Genomic DNA, 13,644 nt, shown 5'->3' on the forward strand with positions numbered 1-13,644 from the left:
ACCTCCCCCCCTTCATGACCAGGCCATTTTTTCCGATTCGGCACTGCGGTCGTGCAATGCTGTACCCAAATAAAATTGTCTTTTTCTTTATCGTACATCATGGTACACAGTCATAGTAGTTACTATGTGGGTTATGGGCCACCTTCAGGTGATGGACACTGGCACACCCTAAGACAGGAAGTCCACTCCCTATATAACCCTTCCCACTACTGGGAGTACCTTAGTTTTTTCACCAGTGTGTTAGGTGTTGGTCACGAGTAAAGATGTGCTGAGCTCCACTGGAATATTCCTTGCTGGGGCAAGCAATGCGACCGGATCCATTCAAAGTGTCTTTTTATGCTGAATTGAATGTTACCCAGGCCTCGTGACAGAAGAAACGAGGTTTAGCCAGTAACGCTTCTCTTTTTAGAGAGCTGGACCACAGGATCCAGTACTTTGTTTGTTTTTTTTCAGCCATAAAGTTTTTCTGGCTGGATGCTTTATTGGTCCAGGAGTGTGGCTCCCCCGATAAAAAGGGGCCCGGTTCCTGAAGGTTTTTTTAATGGAGCCCACTGTGAGGGCTGTAGATTGGGTCTGATTGTTTACCACATAATCCCTGCGGCGGGCAAGGTAAGTGGAGATTTCTAAGGAATTTTAAATTCTCTTATGAATTGTCTCCTTTAAAAGTAAATGTTGTCATGCATAAAAGCTGTATAAAGCACATGGAGCACATGCAATCCTGGACAGAAGCTCTCCCTGGATTGAGAGGGTAGCCAGAACGGTTGGCGGATGCCGCTCTGTTCCCCACTGCCTCTGTGCGGCGGTTTTGTCAACTCTCCTATTCGCCTAAACTCATCTCTGTAGTGGCATCCTCCCCTGAGATATCTGAGGTGGCTGGTCAGAGTGAGCCATCAGGGCTGGCAAATGTTGTAACTGTTTCCAACACTGCAGCCCCTGTCTATAAAGTTTTTTTTCCTTAGCTATGTTAGGTTTGGAAGAAAGGTTAGCAGCTTTAATCACATGCCAGTGTGGAACAGGTCCCCGTCCATTACCCAGGACCCTCAAACTGAGGAACTAGGGTCGGGAGAAGACTATTTTCTCTCGGGATCGTGAAGGGGCTGATGACTCCTCTTCTGAGGGGTCAAATGCGGAAGGATCAGCTTCACAATCTGAAAGATTGATAGTGCAATCTCTTACTGAGATGGTCTGTTCCACATTTATGCTACCCTTAACTGAGTCGCTTAATAAGCCCACTTCTTGTTTGAGTTCGCTAAAGCCTCCTCAAGCTGTGCATACCTTTCCTGTCCATTCATTGCTGGAAAAGCTTATGTATTTTCAGTGGGATCACCCAGATAAGCATTTTTTCCCTCCTAAAAAGTTTTCAACACTTTATCCTATGGAGGAAAAATTCACTAAGAAGTGGGAGATACCAGCAATTGACACTGCTATATCCTCTGTGAATAAAAGTTTGACTTGTCCGGTAGACAATGCTCAAATGCTTAGCGATCCAATGTATAAGAAGTTGGAATTCCTATTTAAAAACACTTTTTTTCTCTGGCAGGTTCAGTGACTCAGCCTGCAGCGGCAGCAAGTGGTGTATGTCAGTCCTTGAGAGACCAGTTTAAACAGGTGCTCAAGGTTCCTGATCAGCAGGCCCAGGATTTAGCCAAGCTACCAGGGGCTTTATGTTTTGCAATAGACTCTGATATATTCTATTCTCCAGGCCTTGCGCTTGGGCTGGTACATATGTGTAGAATCTTATGGTTGAAAAATTTGTCAGCCGAAGCTCCATGCAAAAATCTCCTGGCTAGTTTTCCTTTTCACAAAATGCATCCATAAAATTTCAAGTGGAAAAGGTACCCTTTTGCCAGTTAGGAAGAGGGATAAATGTATGTCATTTAAAAAAACCTCCTTCTCCAGTGCCAGGGGCGTCTGTCTCCAGGCAGTCACGACGGCCTCCGCTGTCAAGTTCAAGAGGTAAACCTCAGGGTCAACCAAAGGGACAAAAGATGTCCTGGGGGAGGAAACCTACAAGACAAAATACTTGAGTGGGGGGAAGACTTTGGCAGTTCTCAAGGATCTGGCAGGAAGGGTGTCTTGACAAATGGGTGACTTCCTCAATAACTTAGGGTACAAACTAGAGTTCCGTAAATTCCTGTCTCCTTGTTTTCTCAGATCAAATGTTCCCAGGGATCCAGAGAAAAAGTCTCTCAAGCATTAGACCATCCTTTTTCTCAAAAAGTGATCGCAGTGGTCCCCAAGGAAGAGCAGGGATTGGGGTTTTATTCAAACCTTTTCACGGTACCAAAACCAAATGGGGATGTCAGACCCATTCTAGATCTCAAAGATCTAAACTGTTTTTTGAATGTCAGCTCTTTTCGCATGGAGTCAATCCGATCAGTAGTCTCCACCCTACAAGGGGGAGAACTTCTGGCATCATTCGACGTCAAGGATGCATACCTCCCATGTGCATATTTTCCCCGCTTACCAGAAACATTTGCGTTTTGAGGTAGAAAATCTTAATTTTCAGTTTGTAGCTCTGCCTTTCAGTCTAGCTACTGCACCTCGATTGTTTACAAAGGTCCTGGCCCCTCCTCTAGCCAGATTAAGGGGCCAAGGTATAACGATTATAGCTTACCTAGACGATCTGCTCTTGATAGACCAGTTGGTAGCGCACTTAGACCCAAGTACGATCACCACTTTAGAAGAGAAAAGAAGTCTAGCAATAGCATATAGCACCCAAGACCTCCCACCTCATCCCAACAAAAATCCAGAACAAAGAGGAGAAAATTCCCAAGGGACTAGATGGGGTCCTAGATATGTGCAGCAAGTACAACAGTAGTACAAAAGTAATACATTTTATTAGGATAATATAAAAATGAACACATTAAAAGCAATATGTTGGGCAATTCATACAGATAAATCTTTAGATCATGATGTAGGGGACTCTAAAGTACGAGACCACAATCGAACATTATACATAGAATACCCGACATGTTTTGGAACTTTGTTTATTTGTATAGTTCCTTCGAGGTCTTTTTTGGAGATACTGTATAATCTAATATAAAAATACATAAGTATCAATTAGTCAACGTCAAGTATATAAGATAAATGCATAATGTGGTGGCAGCACCATATATGGTGAACATTCAAAAACAATAACGAGAAACACTTACAGTATGGACAAATTGGTGTACAATCTCTGTCTCACAGACGGATCTTAAATAGCCAAAGTGCAATAGGTATCACTCCATCGGTCCAGTCTCCATCGTTCTTACCGACAGATGAGTGAGAATAAGTTGCAGAACACTTCAATGTATAGAGCTGAAACGCACACAAAAAAAAGTTATTTAAAAAAAAATTATAAAGGCCAACCAAGTGCAATGGGCCGAGGAGTCCTCGAGAAGCAATAAATAGGAGGGACGGGAGTTCAAGATCGGTATAATGTATAGTGTAGTATCAGTCTCCCGGAGAGAATGAATAGAAATGCAATAAGATATGTCATCTAAAAGTGTGATTGAAATTGGCTCAAGGGTAAAATAAATTGTATATTGGTACCAAATCTTCAAACTATATTCCTACACCAATACATATATGGGTTGTCTAATGATTAACTGCAATAAGGCAGTTTAATACTACAAATAAGAGATGTAGTTAGTGGAAGCTAGAATTGTAAGTATCATGTAATAAAAAGGAAAACACTTGTATTCGTACAGTTCAGAAGCGTTCAGTCTAGTTTTGATACACAATCTGGACATGCAGCAGCTAAATGCTGATGGATGTCAGGTTTATATAATGGCTCAACCAGGTGTGTTATGACAGAAACTGTCCCTAGAGGGGGCGGGTGTGAGTGCTGAATGGTTGCCCAATATGAATCTCCCGCCCCTCCACTCCCCCTAACTCACACTCCGCCGAAAAGTGTCAGCAGAGGTGTATGTACGGGGTGGCTGCTTCCCAGGTGAGGCGGCGCCGCGTCATACGGCGCAGCGACCTCAGACGTTCGGACGCCGCCGAAACGAGGAGATGGATGGGAAGGGGCACAGGACCAAACGGTGGTAGCTTATGCGCATGCGCGAGGCAAACATCACAGCGCGCACACGCGCAGCCGCCACCAGCAGATACATTGGTGGCAGCGCGTACGCATGAGAGGGAAGGCACATCACGCATGCGCATTGGTCGCCAGGGTCCCGTACCCCCAACCCAACCAAAGGACCGGCCCCCGAGACTGGAAAAGTGTCAAGGGGTCTGTGATCACCACAGTCAACTACCTGGAATACCTAGGTTGGGTTCTCAACCTAGAGAAATCTTCCTTAAAACCATTAGAGAGATTAGAATACTTGGGTCTGATCATAGATACAGCCCAGAAAGGGATATTCTTGCCCCAGGAAAAGATCAGTGCCATAAAGGAACTGATTCAAGTGGTCAAGGCAAAGAAGAATCCTTCTATTCAACTTTGCATGAGGTTGCTGGGAAAGATGGTGGCTTCATTCAAGGCCGTTCCTTATGCTCAGTTTCATTCGAGGCTGCTGCAAAACTGTATACTATCTGCTTGGAACAAGCTCTAGATTTCCCAATGTGTCTGTCTCCAAGGGTGCGCTGGAGCCTCAGTTGGCGGTTGAAAGAATCTGCCATCAACATTCTAGAAATTCGGGCAGCTCGCTTGGCCCTGAGGGCCTGGACGTTCACGTTACAGAATTGTCCTGTCGGGATCCAATTTGACAATGCCACAACAGTGGCTTATATCGCCAAGGGGGCACAAGATGTCGTGTGGTCCAGTGAGAGGTGAATCACATACTAGCTTGGGCATAAAACAATGTACCTTGCCTATCGGCAGTCTTCTTTCCAGGAAAAGAAAATTGGCAGGCGGACTACTTGAGTCACCAACAGTTGTTCCTGGGAGAATGGTCCCTTCACCCCGATATCTTTCTGACAATATGCCAAAGATGGGAGATCCCAGATGTGGATCTGTTTGCCTCCAGTTTCAACAAAAAGATCAACAACTTTGTGTCAAGAACAAGGGATCTGCTAGTGTGCGGAACTGATGCCTTGGTGTCCCTGTGAAATTAGTTCTCACTGATTTATTCATTCCCTCCTATTCTGCTGCTTCCATGACTTCTTCACAGGATCAAGCCGGAAGGGAAGTCTGTGATTCTTGTGGCCCCAGCATGGCCCAGAAGATTCTGTTATGCAGATATCATAAGGATGGCGGTAGTGGACCCATGGACCCTACCACCACGTCCAGAACTTCTCTCGCAGGGTCTGGTATTCCATCCTACTTTACAAATGCTAAATTTAATGGTATGGCTATTGAGACCCACATTCTGAAGAAGCGTGGGCTATATCAGGTTCAGTGGTATCTACCTTGATTAATGCAAGGAAGCCAGCCTCAAGAATCATATATTATAAAGTCAGGAAGGCATATGTCTCCTGGTGTGAATCCAGGGATTGGCACCCCATTGAGTATGTCATAGTTAGAATCCTTGACTTTCTGCAGATGGGTTTAGAAATGAAGCTGGCCTTGAGTACTAACAAAGGTCTCGGCCTTATCTGTATTTCAATAACTACTTTCTTCGCATGCTTTGGTCAGCAGCTTTATTCAAGGGATAACGCCGCTTAAGCCTCCTGTTAGGTCAACCGTGAACCCTTGGGACTTGAATTTGGTTCTATTGCATTATAAAAACCTTTTGAGCCGATACGGCATATTCCCTTGGTCCTTTTGACAAGGAAACTCATTTTTCTGATACCCTTCTTGCAGAAGATATGGCTATCAGAGTTGGCTGCTCTTTCTTGTAAAGAGCCTAACTTTCTCCCGAAGTTAGTGTCAGGTTTTCATTTAAACCAGGATATTGTTTTACCTTTGTTTTTTCCAGAACCCTGTTCTACGGAAGAGAAGTCGCCACATTCTCTAGACTGAGCAGTCAGTCTACTTGAAGGCGACTGCTCATACTCGAAAAACTGATGTTTTGTTTGTTTTGCCTGAAGGTCCTAAAAAAGGACAGGCAGCATTGAAATCTACTATGTCTAACTGGATTTGGCAAGTAATTGCTCAAGCTTATGGTTTGAAGAGGTAGATTCCACCCTCTCAAATCAAAGCGCACTCCACTAGGGCTGTTAGTGCTTTGTGGGCAGTGCATCACCAAGCTTCCATGGCTCAAATCTGCAAGGCTACAACTTAGTTTTCAGTCCATACATTTACCAGATTCTATCAGGTGGATGTAAGAAGGCGTGAGGATATTGCCTTTGGGCGTAGTGTGCTGTAGGTAGCAGTATAAGTCCTGGTCTCATGATGCCCTACTTTTGTTGTCTCCCTCCCCTCAGTTGGTATTGCTCTGGGACATCCCACATTATAACGGCTTGCCTGTAAAATCCTTTTCTTGGAGTACATCATGGGACACAGAGGTCTGTCTGCTTTGCTACAAAACTGAGGTACTCCCAGTAGTGAGAGGGGTTATATAGGGAGTGGATTTCCTGTCTCTAGGCTGGATTCACACCTCCATAGGAAACCATGTTAGATGGACTGTAGTGCAAATCTGCAAAATGCGAAAAGCACTAAAAATGCATAGGTGTGAACCCAGGGTGTGCCAGTGTCGATCACCTGAAGGTGGCCTATAACCCACATAGTAACTACTATGGCCCTGTGTCCCGTGATATGCTCCAAAAAAAGGATTTTGCAGGTAAGCGGTTATAAAAATCCTATTTGTTTCCACAAATAGAGCTTTCTTTTGATGGTATTTGATTCGTTTGCCGTTTCTTTTATTTTTTTGAGCTATAAACAAAAAAAAAAAAACAATTTTGAAAAAAATACTATTTTTTACTTTCTGCTATAGAACACACGCAATAAAAAAAAAAAGTCAAATCAAATTTCTTCATCAGTTTAGGACAATTGGTATTCTTCTACATGTTTTTGGTAAATTAATCCCAATAAGCGTATATTGATTGGTTGGCGCAAAAGTTATAGCATGCGCAAATGATGGCATATTTTTAATGGAATAATTTTATTTTTGACTTGTAGCGTGACTGTGACATTGAGGTGGATAAATCAGACACTAGGGGGGACCAGTAACACCAATACAGCGATCGGTGCTTAAAAAAATATGCACTGTCACTGTACTAATGACACTGGCAGGTAAGGGGTTAACATCCGGGGCAATCTATGTGCTCCTAGGGGGTGCTTTCTAACTGGGGGGGTGGTTTAACTGTGAGGAGTCAGATTTGTGTTCCTGTTTAGCAGAAACGGCATTATCTCTGTCTCCCCTACTAGCAGAGCACCGTTCTGTGCCTCTCATGAATGATTGGCGTGTCCTGGCGGACATTGAGTCTGCGGGACCCGCTGATTGGCTCCAATCACATCGGGATTGGTTCGCTGGAGGCGCGTGTGTGTGCCCCAGACCCGGAAGAGGAAATCTAGGAAATCCTCTAGGAGCCACCACCCTGCAGTAATATTTACATGGGGTGGTCGGCAAGTGGTTAAAAAGAGTAATAATCAGCTTTTTCTTGTTCGCTCACTGACTGACACAGCTCCATTAGTCTTGACCGTAGGGTTATTATGCCACCTTCAGGAGAGGACTAGGCAGAACATTGTAACACATGTGAAAAAAGTAGAACTTTACAATTCCACCCAGGGGGCGGTCCCTCTGGTAATAACCCCTCAGCCTGCCGCCTGCAGCTCAGTTTTTTTTTTCTGCCTAGTAAAGGAGTTGGACCTAGGCTCCGTGCAGGACCATCGGTCCTGGGATTATTTGCTGAATGTTTGCCTTTTGTGCAAGATTTTAAGATCCTGTGATCTGCTATCAACAGCCCACTGGGTTAGATCCTTGTAGTCTCCCCAGCCTGGCCATCGAGCTTGTGCAGACCCAAGCTACGTGCTAGGTCGGCCACAACATGCCCCTCAGGCTCCAGGGGCGGCCAGTGAGCTCCGGGGCACACATGGCCAGACTACTGATGTCCTTGTCACAGTGTGCCGTGGCCAGCAGCCACACCGTACTGCTCGGAGAGCGGGTCTGTGATGGGATGTCCCCAGCTCGTCCAGATGGTAAGTACAGCTCTCCCTGCCTCGGCGGGATTGAGCAGCTGGACATTCCCTGGGAGGTCGATTAGGGGGTCACTGTCCTCCCTCTCTTCTCTCCCTATCCCCCCCCCCCAATGGGGGATGCTACATCATGGGCTGCTGAGCAGTGTGTGTACCTGTAGCCAGGGGTCCCCTGGGGGTCTCTCACCTTAGATTAGGGGCTGCGCTGGGTGTCTGTGGTCTCCCCGCTAGGTGTCTGGAGTTCTGCATGTGCTGATCACCATGAGTGCTGTTCTGCCGCCATTTTCTCTATCCTTTTTTACTGTGTACAGTTTGTTGGCCGTTTTTGGTGTGCCTCAGTGGAAAGCATGGTCAGGGGCCATTTTTCTGTAGCTCGGCGGCCACTTTCCTTGTGATTTTATGTCCTTTATACAGGGTAGCCATTTTGTTGTAGCCCAGCGTGGCTTTTCTCCTCTGTGCTGGTCTCTGCTGCTCAGAATGGCGTGTTTTTTTGCTCAGGACATCTGGAAGCTGATGCTGGACGCAGACGCCTGTAACTGAACGGCGCAGCACTCGTCGTGAGTCCTGTGGTGGGCACCCCTCAGTCTGCAGCAGCTAGGACGGTGGGACTGTGCACCTGTCCTAAGTCCCCAAGGGTAGCAGACAGGGTGGGTCAGCATGGCTTCAGAAACTGGTGTTTCTTCCCCAGAACTCCCTGCAATTGCAACCGGCTTGTCTGCAAACAGTGCAGTGTCTTTGGATGCTTTGTCGGTGGTCCTTGAAACGTACGTTGCCAGGGCGCCTCCACCCTGTCCTCTGGGGAGAGCTCTGATGCAGACTCTGGTCCTGCTGAGACTGGCGGCCCCTGCTCTGTTGCTTCAGATGATGCTGACCAGGACCGATTGGACAGTGAGGATGTGTCCCCGTCTGGGTCCGCGCAAGACAAAGCACTAATTGGAGCACTTACCACAGCTGTGCGCGATACCCTGAAAATTCATGATACAGCAGGTTCGTCTGCTTAAGTAGCGGTCCCTTTTGGGTCCCGTAAGCCGACCCATACGCCTAAGTTCGTATACAAGGAATGAAGAAGCCCGCAACGGACCTTCTCGGTCCCTAAAACATTGACGGTGTGCTACCCCTTTGAGGAGAGCCTCTTAAAAAATGGTCGGCTCCTCCGGTCGTGGACCCCCCAGTATCCAGGTTAAACAAAGTAACCACAATCCTGGTAGAGGGGATTCCTGCATTTAAGAATCCTACTGATGGGAAGGCCGAGGCCCTTTCCTTGTTTACGGTTGTGGGGTCAGCAATACGACCAGTACTGGCTACAGCACTTGTGTCGCAGACACTTACTGGATGGGCAAAGCTTTTGCATCGCGATTTTGGGGAAGCAGCAGGCTACTCCCGTCTGCGTGGAACTAGCAGACCAGTTAGTGCACGGTCTTGAGTATGTTTGTTTGTGACGTGGCCCTGGATACGCTTTCCTTGCTGTCCGGGGCCTCAGTGTCAGCAGTGGGGCTGCGGTGCCTGATTTGGCTTGAAGGTTTGCCCCTGCCCGTCTCTCGGGTGGGGGGTCGCCTTCAGGAGTTTGCAGCCCGGTGGACCTCTCGGCTGTTCCGACAAATGGGTCTGCGAACTGATTTCCTCTGGCTACAAGAGTTCCTCTCTTGGCCACCAAACAGATTCTTCCCCTCCAGCATACTCTTACTCCCGCCTCATTGGGAGGCCCTATTGGGGGCGGTAAGGGACCTACTAAGCCGCGGGGTGATAGTGCCTGTTCCAGAGTCGAAAGGGTTCCAGGGGTTCTACTCCAATCTGTTTGTAGTCCGCAAAAAAGAGGTACATCCAATCTTGGACCTGAAAGCCCTCAATTGCTTTATAAAAGTACAGAGGTTCAGAATGGAATCAGTTCGCTCAGTAGTCTCGGCACTCAATCAAGGGGACTCCTTGGCGTCTTTGGACATCCAGGATGCGTACCTGCACATTACCCATATGCCTCAGGCATCAGAGGTTTCTGCGATTTTCAGTTGGGGAAGCCCGCTACCAGTTTGTGGCTCTCCCTTTTGGCTTAGCATCAGCACCTCGAGTCTTTACCAAGGTATTGGCTCCAATTTTGTCATTGTTGCAGGATCACAATCATAGGTTACCTAGACTATCTCCTTCTGAGAGCATCTTCCACCTCAGAATTAAAGGAGGATGTGGCGATCACCATGCAAACCCTGCAGGAATTTGGGTGGCTGTTGAACCTATAAAAGTCGGTGCTCATACCGACTCAGCACTTGGAGTACCTAGGCTGACTACTGGACTCCATGGAAGTGAGTTTTTCTCCCTTCAGACAAACTGCAGACTCTCAGAGCTGCGGTAAAACTATTGATGAACTGCAGGTGATCGTCGCTGCGCTTCTGCATGCGAGTTCTGGGCCTCATGGTGGCCTCCTTCGACACCACCAGAGTCCTGCAGAAGGAGATATTGACAAAATAGGACAAATCTCCCTTATCCCTGGATTGGCAGATTCGGGTGAGCCAGTCGGGTGTGCTCTGGTGGCTGAGGTCTTCAGCACTTCGATCCAGGAAGTCGTTCCTACCTCTGCATTGGACAGTGAGAACGGACGCCAGCCTGACCGGCTGGGCTTGGTTACTGGGAGTACAGTCGACCCAGGGCCTCTGGTTGGAGGAGGAATTCGAGTTGCCGATCAATGTGCTCGAGCTCCGAGTGATCAGGCTATGCCTCTCCACATGATCAATGAGACTTTGAGGACATCCGATCAGGATCCAGTCGGACAACACCACGGCGGTGGCATATGTCAACCATCAAGGAGGAACACGAAGCTCGGCTGCAGCACGGGAGGCCGCTCACATCCTTTAGTGGGCAGAGCGTCTGCCATTTACATCCCGGGAGTAGAAAACTGGCAGGCGGACTACCTAAGTTGCCAGATGCTGGACTCAGGAGAATGGGCGTTGCATCCGGAGATGTTCAGGCTACTGTGCCTGCGGTGGGGCACACCAGACATGGATGATCTGGCCTCCCGTCTCAATCAGATGGTACCGAGATTCGTATCCAGGACGAGATCCTTGGGCAGACGCGTCAGACATGCTGGTGGCTCACAGGGGTTAGTCCCGGCTGATCTACGCCTTTCCTCCGCTAAAACTTCTACCACGTCTACTCCGCAGAGTGGAGGCCGAGGGGATTCCAGTAATACTGATTGCCCCAGATTGGCCTCTGCGCCCCTGGTACGCTGACCTAGTACGCCTGTTTGCCGACGCTCCCTGGTGACTACCGTTATGAGAGGACCTTCTGTGTCAAGGTCCGATTCTCCATCCTGCCTTGCCATCGCTTGTTTTAACGCCATGGCTGTTGAGAGCCAGGTGCTAAGGAACCGGGGTCTTTTGGACTCGGTGATTTCAACTATGCTGAGGGCATGAAAATCTTCTCGGAAGATATACCATCGTACCTGGAAAGCCTACATGTATGAGAGAGGGTGGCGTCCGCGCACCAATTCCGTTTCCAGGATCCTGCTGTTTCGACAGCGAGGAGTACACCAGAAATTGGCTTTAAGCACCATTAAGGGGCAAATATCAGCCGTTCACACTTTTACCAAATTCTACAAAGTGGATGTAAGCGCATCATCTGATGCCTGCTTTGGCCGCAAGGTTTTGCAGGCGGCCGTGTAATGTTGCAATTCTGCACTTTTTCCTCTGTTTTAAAAATAGTTACTTTGAGTATTCACTGTTGCATTTGTTGACCGCAAATTCTGATGTGGCTAGTTAAGATGGTGACTCCCCTGTTAGGGACCACTTGTGGTTGTGGGGGAAGTTTTTATGCTGTTTCCACCCCTCGTTATGACACTTCTTGGGGACATCCCCTATGGTCAAGACTAATGGAGCTGTGTCAGTCAGTGAACGAAAGAGAAAATAGGATTTTTGTACTCGCCGTAAAATCCTTTTTCTCTGAAGTTCACTGACTGACACAGCACCCTCCCCTCCTATTGGTTTACCTTATACTGCTTGTTGACGTACTGAGCTGCAGGAGGCAGGCTGAGGGGATATTACAAGAGGGCCCGGCCCCTGGGCGGAACTGTAAAGTTCTGTTTTTCACGTGTTACATGTTCTGCCTAGTCCTCTTCTGAAGGTGGCGTAATAACCCAACGGTCAAGACTAATGGAGCTGTGTCTGTCAGTGAACTTCAGAGAAAAGGATTTTACGGTAAGTACAAAAATCATATTTTTTCTCTGCTACTTTTGTGGGGAACACATTGTAGTTGTAGCTCAGCTAGTTGTACATATTGAAATTAAGGGAATTCCCTTTCTCCTCTATTGACAAAAAAAGTGGTATAAACTTGTACTATAGTGTTTTTGTTGACTTGGTGACCACTGTCATCAGAACATGAAGAGGAGAATCTTCAGAAGAGACACTAAAAAATAAAACCCTGTCAGATTTTTTTTTTTTTTTCTTCCACGGTTTTACACCTTTATTCCAAAATACATTTACTTTAAGCAGGGTTAAGAATGAATGCGTCGTTAGCAGGGGTTTCAATAAAAAAAAATCCTTATGATCTAGTCTTAACTGACAGCTCACATCACATTCCTTTTACTTGCATTGCTTTTTTTGAACTATGACAGGGAAATTTGTAGTTTTGCGGTTTGTGTGATTTTTTTATAACCTTTTTTTAAGCTTTACACGACCAACTGTGCTTACCTTTTTTTTATGTTTTTTTTTTTAATAGGTGACAGTCCTGCAGGCATGTTACCTAATCGCATGGCAGTAGCTGCTGGGCCCATAAATGCACAACACACCCCTTTAGGGCTGCGATCAATTTCAATAGAGCAGCTGAAGGAAAGGCTGGAGACAGGCGAACCCCTTGAAAAGCGAATAGCACGTACACCAATGGAAGAGCAGCAAAGGCTCATGCAGCAAGCCTTCCAACACAATCTTTTAAGCATGGCACGACAGATACCTATGAAACTAAAGATTAATGGGAAGGGTAAGTAATTCCTGATCTCATGCATTGTAATACCCCAAGAAATTCTTGGCCTATTGCAAGAATTTTAAAAGTATTTGATAATCGCTTGGCATAAAAGGTCAGTTTATGGCTAATCTTCACAAATGTGTGGCTGACATTGACACTAACATCACAGTGCTTTTACCTAGTCTAACTCCTCATGGAGTAAGTAATATGTGCAAGTATTGAAAAGATTTTTTTCTTGAAGAATAACCAAAGTTTTTTGGGGCTCTATTTCTCCTATGGATCGCAGGAGTGCGCTGTTTTGTTCTGCACTCCCGTGACCCGTTTTCAGCCAACAGTGGGCTAAAGCCTGCAGTCAGCTGACATCAGAGCCAGTCCATACTGTAAAGGGATCCTGACCAAATGTTAAAGATCCACCCAGATGCCTAGACTGGCAGCTGGCTCAGCCTCTTACAGTTCTGCTGAGATCCTGAGACAGCTGCTTCTGCCCCCTCCACATCAGTGCTCTAGTGAATGCTGGAGGGGCAGAGCAGAGAGTCTGTGATCAATAGTCACCAGCTCTTTGCAAGCTGAAGACAGAGAGCTGAGCGATCAGTGGTGTTTAATCGCTCTGTTCTTTATCTTCGAGCCAGCATGGGACAGGTGCAGCATCGGACCAATGCTGATCCACCTAGGTGAGTATAATTTTGTTTAATGAA

At 46.8% G+C, this 13,644-nt stretch overlaps 1 protein-coding gene across 1 annotated transcript in view; it reads left to right on the forward strand.

Annotated features, from left to right (window-relative positions):
* The window catches only part of ARID3B (AT-rich interaction domain 3B), a 108,735-nt gene that overhangs the window by 69,310 nt on the left and 25,781 nt on the right, over nt 1–13,644 (forward strand). Inside the window, exon 7 of the mRNA XM_077470578.1 lies at nt 12,707–12,964. Within this exon, the coding sequence (XP_077326704.1) occupies nt 12,707–12,964 (258 nt within the window). The remainder of the gene's footprint in view (nt 1–12,706; nt 12,965–13,644) is intronic.

Source organism: Lithobates pipiens, unplaced genomic scaffold, assembly GCF_037356315.1.
Source record: "Lithobates pipiens isolate NorthernLeopardFrog02 unplaced genomic scaffold, aLitPip1_a1.2 Scaffold_8, whole genome shotgun sequence".
In the NCBI taxonomy this organism is placed as follows: Eukaryota; Metazoa; Chordata; class Amphibia; order Anura; family Ranidae; genus Lithobates; species Lithobates pipiens.